Below are 16,101 nucleotides of genomic sequence, written 5' to 3' on the forward strand. Positions count from 1 at the left end.
TTTTTCCTCTGAAGAAACCTGAGGCAGAGAGGGCAAGTGACTTTCCCAGGGTCTCACAGCTAGGAAATGATGGTGCTCTTACTCAGTTCAGCTTCTGGGGTTTTTCTTTACCTGGGTCCATGCTGTTATAGCGCTGTTGGTTCTGTCCAGTGGGTGAGGGGTGTTGGGAGTGGGAGACACTTTTTCAAGGAAACTAGCTCTGGGGTGGATGGATGAGCCACTGCCTGGGAGATTGATGGCAGCGGCTGCAGACGTTGCTGACATTTTTGTTTTCCTTTCTTCTTTTCTTCTCTAGTCTGCGGCAAGCGCTACAAGAACCGGCCGGGACTCAGCTACCACTACGCTCACACTCATCTGGCCAGCGAGGAGGGGGATGAGGCCCAAGACCAGGAGACCCGGTCCCCACCCAACCACAGAAACGAGAACCACAGACGTGAGTTCCCAGGTGCTGGGTTGGGTGAGTGGTAAGGTGGATGGGCAGGGCTACAAGCTTTTCTTTCTGTTCACCTGTGGGATTGTCTGCTGGCACCTGTGGATTGGTCTCAATGATTTGTGATGAGTTGGCTATTTCAGCCTCCCAAATACCCCTGTAGGTCAGCAGAGCCCCAGGCTTAGAGTGGGCTGAGCAGGGGTGGCACACCCAGTTCTGTTCCCAGAGGACAGAAGGTAAGTGTTAAGGCCAAGGGAAACCTCTTTACCTGGCTATTGTCAAATGCCAGACCTGGCAGTCTTTTTCCCCGGCTCCAGAGGATCCATTCACAGCTGCTAATCTGAGTTGGGCAAAGCCCTGGGGTGTGTCAGTTCAGACAGACCTTCCAAATGTCTCCTTGGCCATAAGAGACACAGGATATTCTTGATCCATCGTCTTGGCTCTCGTAAGGTCACAATTTGGGTAAAAAAAATACTGCCCTAGAGTTTCCATGCTCTTCCCTTGAGCCCTCAATCAGCAAACATGACCTGGGTGTGCTTGTCATTGGGGATGCTGCGCTCTGGAGAGCCAAAATGATTCTGGAATTTGTGTTTCCATTTCTATTCTTTCTTTCCTTCTTCAGGTTCCAGTTATGAATTAGAGAGTTGCAAGGGCTTAGCATTCACCACTTCCCTCTATGACATTCTTTATGGTTTCTGGACCCACCCCAAACTCAGGATGGGATGGGATGATGGGATCTTTAGGGCTTGCTTCGAAATGTGGGTCATTCTAGGATGATGGGGTGAGGAATAATTGTGGACATGCCATATGTTTTTTATTTTGTTCAGAAGATTTTGTGGTATGGGTTCCTATAGCAAACAAGTCAATGTAATACAAGGGATCAGACCTTTAAAAATATTCAGATTCTGGAGTTTGAGGGTGACTCCTGTGCATGTCAGTCAGTCAACTCAGTCAACTGATGTGAATTGACTGCCTTCAGCCAGTGTTTGAGACAATGAACACATGTTGGCCAAAACCTTTCTTTGGATTGGTCTGGGTTCTCCCTTAACCCCCAACCCACTTTCCCTTTGTAGCATTGCCTTCTGTCTTAGTTCCTCGGATTGCCCCAACAAAGTACCAAAGGCTGACTGGCTTACCAGTGATTTGTTTTCTCATAGTTCTGGAGCTGGAAGCCCCACATCAAGGTGTCATCAGGGTGGGTCTCCTTGGAGGCCCCTCTCCTTGGTTTGCAGGTGGCCGCCCTCCTGCTGCCTCTCGTATGGTCATCCCGTTGTGCACATATACTTCTGAGGTTATGTGTGTGTCCAGATTTCCTCTTTTTATAAGGATACCAGTTAGCTTGGATTAGGGCCCATCCTAACAAGTCTCATTCTAACTTGTGCTTTTTCATCATCTCTTTAAAGGTCCTAGATCCAAATATAGTCATATCCTGGGGGTTAGGGTTCAACATGTGAGTTTGGGGGGGACATGATTCAGACCATAGCACCTTCTTTAATTCTCAGTCTCTTTAAGAATTCAAGCCCTTCGTGAACCTCTCTTCTGGTGCAAGCCCGACCGTTTATTTTCTCACCAACTGTTGTTATCTGGACAGAACCTGAAAGCAGGCAGGAGGTGCCCTCCTCCGCATGTCAGCTTCTGAGTAGTCACAACGCTGAGGTCTCTGCCTCCTCCCTGGGGAGAGGTTCCCTTGGTCTCATCACCCTTATCTTCCAGAAAGGAATATACATTGACCTGTACCAATCAGCTGGGTTTTGCATTCTGCCATCTCTCCTCTCCTCCTGTCTCTGATCTAAGTGGCCAAGGCATAGCTATTGTCTCCTGCCTCGAGGAGGCCATGAGTGCCTTCCTTTGATTTAGGTTGCTATCTGGAAGGCGTTGATTAGCAAAGGTTGCTCTCTCTAAACTATTTATCAGCCTGGTGTTATTTCCCACTCCCCCCAGTGCTGGCTTGTGGGCTTCCTTGGTGGCTCAGTGGTAAAGAATCCACCGGCCAAAGCAGGAGACAGGACTTTAATCCCTGGGTCGGGAAGATTCCCTGGAGAAGGAAATGACAACCCACTCCAGTATTCTTGCCTGGAAAATCTCATGGGCAGAGGAGCCTGGCAGCTACAGTCCATGGGGTCACAAAGAGCTGGACATGACTTAGTGACTAAACAACAGCAACTGGTGCTGGCTTATCTCCCCTTTAAGGGCTTCCCTGGTGGCTCAGTTGGTAAAGAGTTTGCCTGCAATGTGGGAGACCTGGGTTCAATCCCTGGGTTGGGAAGATCCCCTGCAGAAAGAAATGGCAACCCATTCCAGTATTCTTGCCTGGAGAATTCCAAGGACAGAGGAGCCTGGTGGGCTACAGTCCATGGGGTCACAAAGAGTTGGACACAACTGAGTGACTGACACTTTATCTCCTTTATGGTAGTGATGGTTTAGTTGCTAAGTCGTGTCTGACTCTTTGCGATCTCATGGCCTGTAGCCCTCCAGGCTCCTCTGTTCATGGGATTTGCCAGGCAAGAATACGGAAGTGGGTTGCCATTTCCTTCTCTAGGGGATCTCCCTGATCCAGGGATAGAACCCAGGTCTCCTGCATTGCAGGCAGATTCTTTACCAACTGAGCCACCTGGGTATCTCCTTTAAATCTCTTCTCAAATGACAGGCCGTTTTGTTGCCCACGCCACAGGGTTAGGCGTGCCTCTCTTTGGTCTGGATCTTTTTGTGTGTGTGCATGGTGATGGCAGCCACAGAGGAGGGCTCCTTGTGACCTCCAGGTATACCATGGGCCCCAAGTGGACTCCTTCTTAGCCGTTCCTGCAGGCCCCTCCCAGCTGTCTGTTGACTTCCAAGGTGGGCACTGGCCCCTGTTATTCTCTGTCCACCGAGATCTCCTCACGCAGTCTTGTGGGTCATTGTCCTTATGTCCTCATCGTGAGGCTGGGCAGCCTTGCTTAGGGAGGAAGCTGCATCTTTTCTCCTGGATAGAGACGAATCCCTGAGTATCCAGCCATGTGTTCCCCTCTCTCAGAGGGTTTGCCAGCGAGCACTCTTGTTCCAGCCCCGCTCCATCCCCCTCCTCTCATCCTGGTCATGAGAAATTGGGTTCTTCATAAAGGATCATGCAACCACTGGAGGGGTTTAAACTACATAGAAAAACAACAGCTGTTGCTGGGCTCATCCAGGGCCTTCTCATATGAGGAAGGTTCTAGAACCCTCACAAGCACCATTTTGACAACATCTCCTCCCAAGGCCTCTGAGAAGTCTGTGATTAACTCTAATTTTACTAGCAGGGATGGGGGAGATGGGCTGTAACAGAGATACCCTCAGTGTCCACAGAGCCCTCCCTCCCCTCTTCCCCAATTTTTCTGGATGAATCCAAGAGACAGCAGCTCTCTTCCTGGGCCCCCTGCACACAAACACCAACTGTTTGCCACTCCAAGTGTGTGCCCTGCTCCCTCCCACACGTCCCTGGTGAGCGGCCCCCTCACCATGTTCCCATGCGCTCTAATTGCCAGCATCATCAATACCCAGTCATTAGCTGCCCCCGCTATTTGGGGGTGGGACACCCATCCTGCCCCTAAATGCTACAGGGGCTGTGCAGGGAATCGAAGGTGACAAGCTTCGGCAGCATTCTGAGGTCTTAGCCTGTGATCCTCCCTTGGCAAGGCTTTTGGAGTGGGGGAGGGAGGCAGGAGCGCTCCATCCGGGAGGTTCATCTCCAGTTCCCTGCCAGGAAAGGTTCTGGATGCCAGTGAGGTGGGAATGCTGACTTTTTCCCCTTTGAGCAGAGCTGCAGGGGGACCCCAGCTGCTTGTGAGCACAGGCCTGTGGGAAAAGCCGCCCTTACAGACGCTGGAGATGTCACGGGCATCTGCCTTTGCACCACCTGCAGCTGCAGAGACCTTTTGACTTTGGTCCTCCTGCTGTCCCTTGTGCATCCCCCCAGCTGCATCTCCAGCAAAGCCCATTGCTCGTCCCTGCTCCTGCCGCTGCTGAAAGGGCAGAGTGGAGTGCCGGAACCTGCTCTGACTGCCCCTGCCCCCCGCCTCCTGCTGCCCTGTACTGTGCTCCTCCGGCCTCCGGGCCCCCCAGCTCTGCTGCCTTTGTTCCTCTCCTGGGCCCGCATTTTCTCCTAGATATATGCTGCTTGCCTCCCCGCACATCTGTCCCCTTTGCTATGTGCCCTTCCCTCTCTGCCTCAACTCCAGGCAGTGCAGGGCTGTGTGGAGCTCAGACACCCCTCCTTGACAGACAGGACTTTTCTGATGGGGTCCTCCCTGCCTGAGCTGCCACCCTTCTCCTCCCTGTAGGAGGCTGGATTCTTCCTACTTCTTCTATTAATATTTCTCTGTCCACCTTCATCTACTTTCTTCTTCTTTTTTAAGAAATATTTTATTTATTTATCTGGCTGCTCCGGGTCTTAGTTTTGGCACATAGGATCTTTGATCTTCACTGTGGCATGATCTTTAGTTGATGTGGGATCTAGTTCCCTGACCAGGAATCGAACTTATGCCTCCTGCCTTGGGAGCAAGATATCTTAGCCACTAGACCACCATTAGACCCTTTCATCTACTTTCTACAAATGCCAATCACCACATGTGCACATGTGTGCCTATATGCGTACAGACAGACAGATGGACACACACACATGCACAGACTGTATTTATGTGAATAGATGGAGGGAAGGTTTGGGCAGGTTTGGACTCTGACAGCTGCCACTCAGGGGTGTCCTGTTGCAACTCCGTCAATGCCACCTTGGTAAACAGCTGCTGCTGCTGCTAAGTCGCTTCAGTCGTGTCCGACTCTGTGTGACCCCATAGATGGCAGCCCACCAGGCTCTGCTGTCCCTGGGATTCTCCAGGCAAGAACACTGGAGTGGGTTGCCATTTCCTTCTCCAATGCATGAAAGTGAAAAGGGAAAGTGAAGTCGCTCAGTCGTGTCTGACTCTTAGCGAGCCAATGGACTGCAGCCCACCAGGCTCCCCTGTCCCTGGGATTTTCCAGGCAAGAGTACTGGAGTGGGTGCCATCGCCTTCTCCATTGGTAAACAGCACTGGGTTACAATTCAAAACTCCTTTGACACAGGCTCACAATGTCAAAGCTCTTCTTGAATTTCTTTTTATCTTCTTTGCACAGTGGTAATCTATTATAGACGATGTTTTCAAGGTATCTTTCTTTGCAGGTGGTGTGAGTATGGGCATTTCTGAGGTCATGGACCTGTATGAAAATATGAATAAATTCAGTCTAGTATATTAATCAGTCCGTCCATCCATCTATCCATCCATCCATCCATCCATCTGTTGGTTTAACGATCATGTATCAAATACTGTCTTGGTCCCCGACCTTGGAGAGCACGCAGTCGTGAGCAGGAATGTGTAACAGGGTTTGTACAGAGTCTGATGAAGGAAGCCAAGGGCTCAAGAGCATGGCACGCTTTCTACTCCAAGGGCAGCAGTGCTCTAAGTGTGGCTTCAGCATCACCTGGGAACTTGCTGGGAATGCAGTTTTCTGGCTCCACCAGACCTTCAGAAACAGACTCTGAGGGTGCTGGTCAGCAATCTGTGTGTGTGTGTTTTAATAATTTTATTTATTTATTTAATTTGTTTTTTGGCTGTGCTAGGTCTTTGTTGCTGCACGTGGGCTTTCTCTAGTTGCGACGAGCAGGGGCTACTTGCTAGTTGGGGGCCGCAGGCTTCTCATTGCTGGTGGCTTCTCTTGCTGCAGACCACAGCCTCTAGGGTGTGTGGGCTCAGTAGTTGTAGCTCCCGGGCTCTGGAGCACTGGTTCAACAGTTGTGGCACATGCGGCCTTAGTTGCTCCACAGCAAGTGAGCTCTTCCCGGATCAGGGATCGAACCCATGTCTCCTGCATTGGCAAGCAGATTCTTCACCACTGAGCTACCAGTGAAGCCCCAGCAATCTGGGTTTTAAAAAGTCCTGCAGGGCAATGAAAGCTTCAGAACATGAGAACATTGAAAAAACATGAGGGGATTTGCAAAGGCTTCCCTGAGGAGGTGGCCTTCAAGTTAGCCCTTGAAGAACAAGGAGAAATTGACTGGGTGGGAGAGAGCTTCCCAAGCACAGGGAACTGTGTGCACAGGGGCAGAGGTGTGAAGTAGCATGTTGCGTTCAGACAATTAGTAGTAGTTGGGTTTGACAGTGGCATTGGAGAAATGGTGGAAACATGGGCAAGGGCCACAGCTTTAAGTATCTTCTCTGCCAGGCTGGGTAGTTGTCATCCTATAGGAAAAGGAGACTTTATTTTCTTGGGCTCCAAAATCACTGTGCATGGTGACTGCAGCCATGAAATTAAAAGATGCTTGCTTCTTGGAAGGAAAGCTATAACAAACCTAGACATCGTATTAAAAAGCAGAGACATCACTTTGCCAACAAAGGTCTGTATAGTCAAATCTCTGGTTTTTCCAGTAGTCATGTACGGATGTGAGAGTTGGAGCATAAAGAACGCTATGGGCTGAAGAATTGATGCTTTTGAAATGTGGTGCTGGGGAAAACTCTTGAGAGTCCCTTGGACTGCAAGGAGATCAAACCAGCCAATTCTAAAGGAAATCAACCCCGAATATTCATTGGAAGGACTGATGCTGAAGTAGGCCACCTGATGTGAAGAGCTGACTCATTGGAAAAGATTCAGATGCTGGGGAGGATTGAAGGCAAAAGGAGAAGGGGGTGGCAGAGGATGAGGTGGTTAGATAGCATCACCGACTCAGTGGACATGAATTTGAGCAAACTCCAGGAGACAGTGGAGGACAGAGGAGCCTGGCCTGCTGCAGTCTAGGGTCGTAAAGAGCTGGACATAACTTAGTGACTAAACAACAAAGGAAAAGGAGAGTCATCACTAGAAGTAAGAATAAATGATTTATAGAGAAATATATGTGGCATATTATTAACTGTTGGGCTTCCCTGGTGGCTCAGCTGGTAAAGAACCTGCCTGCCAATGTAGGAGACACAAGAGATGGGGGTTCAATCCCTGGGTTGGAAAGATCTCCTGGAGAAGGAAATGGCAACCCACTCCAGCAGTCTTGCCTAGAAAATTTCATGGACAGAGGAGCCTGGCAGGCTACAGTCCATGGGGTTGCAAAGAGTTGGACACGACAGTATGCACGCATGTGCACACACATACACACACATTATTAATGGTGGTATGGCATCTCTTTCTTATTTAATAGCATAAATGATTGTAGAATGCTCTCTACAACATACTTGGAGCTTCTATGAAGGAAATGTGTTTTAATATATGGATCTATAAAATTTATTCCAAGCCTATGTCTCAGGTTCCTGGCATGGAAGTCGGGTTGCCCTCAGTCCCAAGAGGGCTCAGTCTTCTGTTTAATAGCGGTGGCCTGGCATATAGCTAGGCTCTCAATATCTGTCAAGAGAAGAAAAGTCCCCACCCCAGTGTGCCTGTGGAGGGCACGCTGTACTCTGCAGAACTGAAAGAGGAGAGCTGAGTTGATTAAGGGTAATGTTGGCTGATTAGATAATCTGAAAATTAGTCTGATAATGTGCAAATTATCTAAAAGAAGCATATGATGTCATTGCCACACTGATGGGGAAGATGGAACAGATGTTAGTCTTCTGACATCTCTGTCCTCTAGCATATGGCCCAGGGGCAGCAGATACAGCTTCAAGAGAGAGAGTGAAAGTTATGTTTCGCATGAGCTTAAGAATTTTGGATCACTCTGAAAGGTGCCTGAGAAGCTTTATAACCCACACAACCCACCCCACCACTTACCCAACCTTGACACAGGAAGTTCAGGTTTTGATCCAGGGCTCTGTCTGAAAAAGTGAGCTGCCCACTCCCTAAAGAGCAAATTTGGAACACGGGTATTCCTTAGGTGAATTATTATTTCACTGAACAGTTTATAGATTCCAAAGCAAAGAAGAATCTGAGGGGTTGCTCTGACCTTGAAGGTATACTTGGAGTCAGCTCTCCAAACCGGTGGATCATCCACACTCTGGACCCTGTGGCTGAGAAAATGGCACTGGAGTTGGCCCGGCCTGTGTGCGAATCATGACCTGGCCACCTTGCCATCTTCTGTGTGTGGATGTGGGTCAGTTACACTTCTCTGCTCCTTTGTTGCCTCATCCATGAAACAGAGAGAACCATCTTGCTGCCCCTGTGGGGTTGTTATGAGTCTCTAGGCGATGCGGGTGTCTGGCACCTGGCCCTCTTGACGAGAGTGCCTACATCCCGCCTCCATGCCCTTTGGGCCAGCAGAGCACGTGCAGACCACAGATGGACGATCTGAGTCATGGCCTGTCTGTGGCTATGCGATGCTGAGAAGCTGACTGTCTATGGGGTCTCACTGGCCTCAGGCGAAACTATCAGAGCCTGACTCAGTCCTGGCACAACCTTTGCTAACTCTTAGATATATACACATAAGCTAAACGTGAGTGTTTATTGAGCACTTACTGGGCATACGCCCTCATGGGGCCACGTGTAACTGGGGCTCCTAAAAGAGAACACGTAGTGTTGGCCCCAGGAAATGAGACGGATATGAGACACCGGGTAGGAGGAAGCTGTGGGGTGGAATCTAGCCGGTGTCTGGCCCTGAATTTCCCGTCCTGTTTCCCCAGGATCGGGCATCTACCCACCACTTGTCTTTCTGTGAGCCTCTTATTTCCCTCACATTTTTGGCCTAATTACCTAGAATGTTCAGGATTGAAGAGTTCCATGGTCTTGATCAGTGACAAGGACGATAATACTTGCTGACATTCCTTGAATGTGTCAGACACTGTGCTAGGCGTGCCATGTTTATCTCATTCATTCCTCACAGTAACCTTATAAGGTAGGTGCCATGTCTCCTAGAGGACACCAAGGCACCCAGAGACTGAGGGATGTGCCCTTGGACACGGAGCATGAATGTGAATTCTTCAGTCATGTGTCACTTCTTGGGAAAGCTTACTTATTTATTACTGTGATCTATTTTTCCTGCCTTTTCAGAAATAAAATTGTTTTACAGAGGAAAAGAGAGTGAGAAAGACATGGTGGAATACCTAATGGTGCCAGGCACTTTATACGCATCATCTCATGTGATGTCTGCAAGTCCATGAGGCACATGCTTCCCTCTGATTTTTACGGATGAGGAAACGGAGGCTCAGAAAGGTTTAGGAACTTGCTCCAGGTCACACAGCAAGATGAGAAGCTGACATGTGAATGTGCTTAATTTGGACACCATTCAGTTATGTCAGGACACTGGAACCTCAAGTGATGAATCCCAGTCTCAACCTGGGATGTTTGCTGTGGTCCTACTGATGACCCTTAATGTTCCCCTATAGGTCAATTATCAAGTGCATCACATTGCATAGTGACTTTTCAAAAGAAATGAATGTATTAATGGGCAATATCGAAGTCAGCCTGGGCTATATAACAAAATACTATAGACTGGTAGCTTAAACAATAGGAATTTATTTCTCACAGTTCTAAAAGTGTCTTTTAGATGGTCAGTGTCTTGTGGGGGACTCTCTCCTTGGGTTGGAGATGGCTATCTCTTTGTTATATCCTCACATGGCCTTTTCTTGGTACATGTTGCTGCAGGGCCAGGTGAGCTAAGTCCCTTCAGTCGTGTCTGACTCTTTGTGACTCTGGTGGACTGCAGCCCACCAGGCTCCTCTGTCCATGGGATTCTCCAGGCAAGAATACTGGAGTGGGTCGCCATGCCCTCCTCCAGGGGATCTTCCTGACCCAGGGATCGAACCTGTGTCTCTTATATCTCCTGCCTTTGGCAGGTGGATTCTTTACCACTGGCACCACCTGGAAAGCCCCACAAGTAGGTAGAGAGAAGCAAACTCTCTGATGTCTCTTCTTATAAGGACACTCATCCCCACCACGAGGGCCTCATCTCTCGATGCCATCACACTCAGGGTGAAGACTTTAATATGTGCATTTTAGGGGAGAAACAATTCAGACCATCAGATCAGATCAGTCGCTCAGTCGTGTCCGACTCTTTGTGACCCCATGAATCGCAGCACGCCAGGCCTCCCTGTCCATCACCAACTCCTGAGTTCACCGAGACTCATGTACATCGAGTCAGTGATGCCATCCAGCCATCTCATCCTCTGTCGTCCCCTTCTCCTCTTGCCCCCAATCCCTCCCAGCATCAGAGTCTTTTCCAATGAGTCAACTCTTCGCATGAGGTGGCCAAAGTACTGGAGTTTCAGCTTTAGCATCATTCCTTCCAAAGAAATCCCAGGGCTGATCTCCTTCAGAATGGACTGGTTGGATCTCCTTGCAGTCCAAGGGACTCTCAAGAGTCTTCTCCAACACCACAGTTCAAAAGCATCAATTCTTTGGCGCTCAGCCTTCTTCACAGTCCAACTCTCACATCCATACATGACCACAGGAAAAACCATAGCCTTGACTAGACCATAGCAGGCATATTTAATCTTCAGAACAAATTTCAGCTATTTATGACATTATGTGGAACCTCCTTTAGAAATTCTGCTTGAGACTTGTAAATGAGTTTTGCTATGGAAAAAAAAAAATCACACATCTCTCTGTTCAACCATTTTCCTGCGTCTTTCTCTCTCATTCTATGGCTCAGTCTTTCCAAGTTCTTTTTATCTCTTTCTGGCCTTGTTCTTTAAAAAGGTAATGCTGTACCTGAAGTGAAAACCCTAGGACTCATCCTTGGCGCTGTTTTCCTTCACCACCCATATTGGCTTACCACCCATATTGGCTCCCTTTCTCCATCTCCAACACCACCAGCTTCAGCTCCTGCTTGGATCATTGCAACTTCTTTATTGGTCTCTCTGTCTTTATTCTTATCTCTCATAGTCTCTTCTCCATGGAGTATCCAAAGTGGCCTTTTAAAAGTATAAGGTAGATTATGCCATGCCATGCTCTCAAAACTTTCATCATACTTGAATACAATCCAAACTCTTCACCTTGAGGGCCCACATTTTTGCTTCTCAAAGTGTGGTCAGCAGTTTCAGCATCGCCTGGGACTCAGGTGACCAGCTTGTCCAGGTTGGCCGAGGACATTCCCAGTTTTAGACTGAAAGTTCTGTGCCCTGAAAACACTTCAGTGGCAGGCACACCTGGATACTTGGCTACCCTGAGGGGGAGCTTATAAGAAACGTGGGTTCTCAGGCCCTTCCTGAGCCTATTAATCCTAATCTGAATTTTAATGCGATCCCTAAGTGGTTTGCTTGCACCGTGTTCAAATTTGAGAAGCCCTAGCCTCCAGGGACTGCCAGCCACTCTGACTTGACTTCCCTCGGGTGTGTGGTTGTGTGTGCCTGTGGTAAGGTAGTATCAGGTGGGCCAGCTAAGAGCCCCACTGCCTGGGCTCAAGGCCCATGTAGCTTGACCTTAGACAAGCTTCCTTTTGCCTTATCACCTGTCTGAAATGAGAACATTTATGCATCTATTTGTGCTCAATTGCTTCAGTCCTAGCCGACTCTGCAACCCCGTGGACTGTAGCACGCCAGGTTCCTCTGTCCATGGGATTCTCCAGGCAAGAATACTGGAGTGGGTTGCCAGGCCCTCCTCCAGGGGATCTTCCCAATCCAGGGATTGAACCTGAGTCTCCTTCATCTCCTGCATTGCAGGCAGATTCTTTACCACTGAGGCACCAGGGAAGCCCTAATGCATCTCCACCACAGGGTTATGTGATGGTGAAATAAGTGAATTAGTATATAGTACAGCACTGACAGATGTGTATGACACAGTGGGATATGTCTGTGACGTGTCTCGTTAGAGCTGTGGTCCTCCAGCCTGAGCGCGTCAGGAACACCTGTTCCTTAAACACACACACTGCTGGATCCCATCCCAGAATTTTGGATTAGGTAGGTCTGGGGTGGAGGCCTAGAATTAGCATTTTTAAGAAGTCCCTGTGTGAACCACTGCCTTAGAGAGGTAGAGCTTTCAAAAACCGCTAAGCAATCAGTGTTTGCCTTTAATTCTTTTTTCTTTTGGAGGTACTGAGTCACATAACCAGGAATAATGTGGCACTGTTAAATCTAGGGGGAACTTGGTTTTGATCCTTTTCCTAGGACTCTGTCCTACCGAAGGTAATGTCTGTGTGGCTCCCAGCACCCGCTTCCTGGCTTGCTTTCTGGGTGTGGTCCTTGTCTGGGCCCTTACCCCAGGGCTGGCCTGCCCATCAGCTCCATGGTCCTTGACTCTCTCCTCCTCCTCAGGTCTGAAGCTTGGGGCTCATCCTTTTCTTTTTCCTGAGTACTGTTTTTCAGTCTGAAAGACACAGAAAATGCTGGTCCTTGGCAGACGAATGGGGTTGACAGGCCTGAGTCCCATGGAGGTAGTGGCGAGGAGGGGTGGAGAGAGGCAAGGCAGAGAGGAAGAGAGGAAGGGGGCTTGCCGAGTTCTGCCATCACGATAATAATATCCTGATGAGTGAAGCGGACCAGGCTTCTCCTGCTTGACAGCACCGGGATGGCCTGCCATTCTCTTAGGGGAACGACGCCACTTCATTCACAGCCTTTCTGACATTGTTCCTCTCAAGTGAAACGTTCTTCCCCTCAGCTGACTCATTTGGTGGCAATAACAAGTTGCTACGCCAGGGCACGAACTGACCCACATGACCTGCCGCTGGAAAATGAAAACATCTCCTTGTGCTTTTCCTTAATCAGCACCAAGAAAAGTAATCCGCTTTGCTTCATCTTTTTCTCACTCTTCCGAAGCCTCAGTGACAGACCCCCGGTTGCTGGCCTAAGGCTGGAGCACAAAGGACATTACTGTCGGGTCACGTGACCATCCAGTCCCAGAACTGGGGATGTGGGGTCCAAACTCCTGGCAAATGGCAACTCTAACCAAACACATCCATTAAGAGGGAGACATCAGTGTGAACAGACATGTGCTTTCTGATTCTACAGCACAGTGTCTTGGAGTAAATATTTGCAAGGTCTGTGTCTAACGGTTTGAATCTTGTGTTTTATAAAGACAGAGGGAAGAAGACAGATATAAAGAAGGCTGGGATGACTGGCATACACTTAACATTTTCAGGAAGATTCTACAGCCACCAGAGCACATAGTAAGTCAGGGCCTAATATTCTCACTGGCTACTTCAGGGCGCCTGGCAAGACAGCAAACATGGGGTTTAAGGGGCCCTGGGGGCCAACTGAGACTGGGAGTTCTTAACTCCTTCCATCTTGGCTTTCCAAGAAATGCCTAAGGGAGAGGCTTCCCGCAGGAGGGCAGACCTGTCGACTTCTCCACCACTGCTTTATTCTCTCTGATGCCCCCACCCCCAGTCTTTATGTCCCCCGTTACAGCCAGGACTGATGCTGGAAGTGCCTTAGGACGGTCAGTCAGTGCTCAGGAGACACTTTGCATCCCCTGAGTTCCTGATCTTTGACTTCCCTTTTCCCGGCAGTTGGTTTTCTTCCCCTCCCAAAAGCCTCTGTGAAGATCTGCCTATCTTTTCATTAAGTATTTATTGTCAGCTCTGTGTCAATCACTGTGTCAGGTGCTGGGGATTCAGAGATTAAAGACACCGCTCCTGCCCTCAGGGAGCTCACGGCTCACGTGGAGAGAGACGCGTACACAAACGTGAAGCAGGGATGAAAGGCTGAGTTCCTCGGGGTTTGGAAAACTTCGCTTTTCTGTCTCTTCTTTCCCCCTATTATAATCCTCAGATAATAGGCCTAAAGGGGGCCTTACGAGGACATCTCGTATATTCTCTTGCCTCTAGATGGGCACACATTCAAACAAACCTCGGCCACGGACATCTTCCCAGGTGCAGAGGCCTCTCCCGAGAAGCCTGCTCCCCCACCCAGGCCTTCACCTGTTGAGCCGCGCTCGTGTCCAGCTTTCTGACAGCAGTGTGCTGCCGTTTCAGCCTCTGTCTCCCGTTGTCCTGGACAATATGGAGTCTGGCGACTTAGGCCTATCCATAACCCCAAAGACTTATTAAATCAGCCCTCGGCCTTCTCGTCTCCAGAAGGACTCATCTGGGGGCCTGAAGTCATTCTGCCTTAGCAGCACCTCTCCCAAGTCCCTGTCACGCACTCGCACTGTGTTCAATGCCAGGTGGCAAGATGGTGCAGGAGGCCTGGCGGTCATGTGCTGAGTGGATCCGGGTGTCTGTTTTCCCCTGGGCTCCCTGGCTGCCCCGTCTTCCACATTCATGGAGGAGGGCATCGTTCGTCTTCCCTCTGGAGTCCCGGGGAGGGGCCGGAGTTGCTATTAGGTGGCCAAGAAGAACCAGCCTGAATGGAATCCCAACATTTTTATTCCTGGGATCTGTGGGATTTATTTTTTCATCAGTTCTAGGGAAGCAATGAAAAAAAGGTGTCAGGCCTTGGGGATAATTTATATGAGTAAACACGTAAGGAGTAGGGTGAGCAGGAGCATGAGAATTAAGGCCATTTATCCAGGCTTGGAGGCTCTGTGTGCCCTCTGGTCCAGCCTTCCCCACAGTCTTTATCTCATCACTTTAACCCTCTCGTGGCTCTGCTCCACTTGGGCCCAGCACCGATCTCTTCCCAGCCCCAGCCTTCCGCTGCCTCCCCCTCCCTCCTCAGGTCCCTCATTAAAGGCTGGGTGGAAGGGAGCAGGCGGCGGCGGTGGCCTCCAGCTGAGGCCTGCTCGCTGATTCTGAAGGGAAGGCACGTTGGCTCCCCCCATACCTCCCGCCCCGTCTCTGCAGCTTCCTCCGCCAGCCCAGCCTGTCCCGTGTGCCCTGTGTGGCCAGCCTGGGGCTGCCTTCCACCTTCTCCCTCTTTGCCTCTCGCTTCTCTTTAACTCCGTCCTCTGAAGATGTGCTCTGTGCAGCCACATGGCACCAGGCTAGGATGCTTTACACTTGAGAGATGAAGTAATAACAGGTGGCAAGACCAGAGGCTGCCGGAGCCCAGGATTCCGGTTGCCATGGCAACATGTCAGACCTGTGGAGGGACCGGAACTGTCAGCCGTGGAGGGTGGTGGGGGAACGAGGGAGGGGTTGGGGGGGGCGCAGAGAGGCACAGCGCCTCCTGGAGGGCTCTTCTCCCTGCCTGCCCTGGGTTCCTTGAGCAGCTGTACCGTCTTGCTAGCCGGCCCTGGCTGGACAGCTGCAGGCCTGGGCTCGGGTGGGGCTGGGTGGTGGGCACGGAACACGGCCCGAGGCTGTGCACCCTGGCAGGCGGTCAGAGCATCTGCTCGGGACGTGAAGTCATGCTTTTGTGGATGTGCCATGGAGGAGCCTGAACTTCCAGCTGGCTTCCTCCTTCCCTAGACCCTAGGGAGGAGGCTCTGGTCTCGGCGGAAGCAGGTGAAGTGTTGTTGCTGGTGGCCAGCCTGTGGTCTCCATGCGTTCTTCTCCTGAGTGGCAGGCGAGTCACTGCAGCAATCAGACCAAGAGAGGGGCCAGACAGCCCTGTCCTGGTAGTAGATCGGTGGAAGGCTCGGGGCCTTGCTTGCCCTTGCCATGTGTCCTGGCTGAAGTCAGAAGTCCTGTGATGTGCTCGTGTGCTCTGACACCTTTCCTGAAGGCTGGCTCACCCTTTCCCCAGGGTGCTGGTGGGATTGTTTGGGACCTGGCTTTTCCTTTCTCTTGATTTATCCGAATACTCCCTCCCACCTTTTGTTATTATTATTGTTTGGCATTTTTTCATGAACTTTGTTCTTGATTTCCATTTTTTTCCCTTTGAACTTTTTAAAGCTACCCCCCCCTCACCCCCTAGGTGAACCCCTGAACTCTCAAAGTGTTAGAAAGTGTTAGTCGC

At 50.1% G+C, this 16,101-nt stretch overlaps 1 protein-coding gene across 7 annotated transcripts in view; it reads left to right on the forward strand.

Moving 5' to 3' along the window:
* DPF3 (double PHD fingers 3) overlaps positions 1 to 16,101 on the forward strand; it is a 290,669-nt gene that overhangs the window by 197,963 nt on the left and 76,605 nt on the right. For all 7 annotated transcript variants that reach the window (XM_044924773.2, XM_025295255.3, XM_044924771.2 and 4 more), the window contains exon 7: positions 296 to 433. In XM_044924773.2, the coding sequence (XP_044780708.1) occupies positions 296 to 433 (138 nt within the window). The remainder of the gene's footprint in view (positions 1 to 295; positions 434 to 16,101) is intronic.

The sequence above is a fragment of the Bubalus bubalis genome, chromosome 11 (assembly GCF_019923935.1).
Source record: "Bubalus bubalis isolate 160015118507 breed Murrah chromosome 11, NDDB_SH_1, whole genome shotgun sequence".
Lineage (NCBI taxonomy): Eukaryota > Metazoa > Chordata > Mammalia > Artiodactyla > Bovidae > Bubalus > Bubalus bubalis.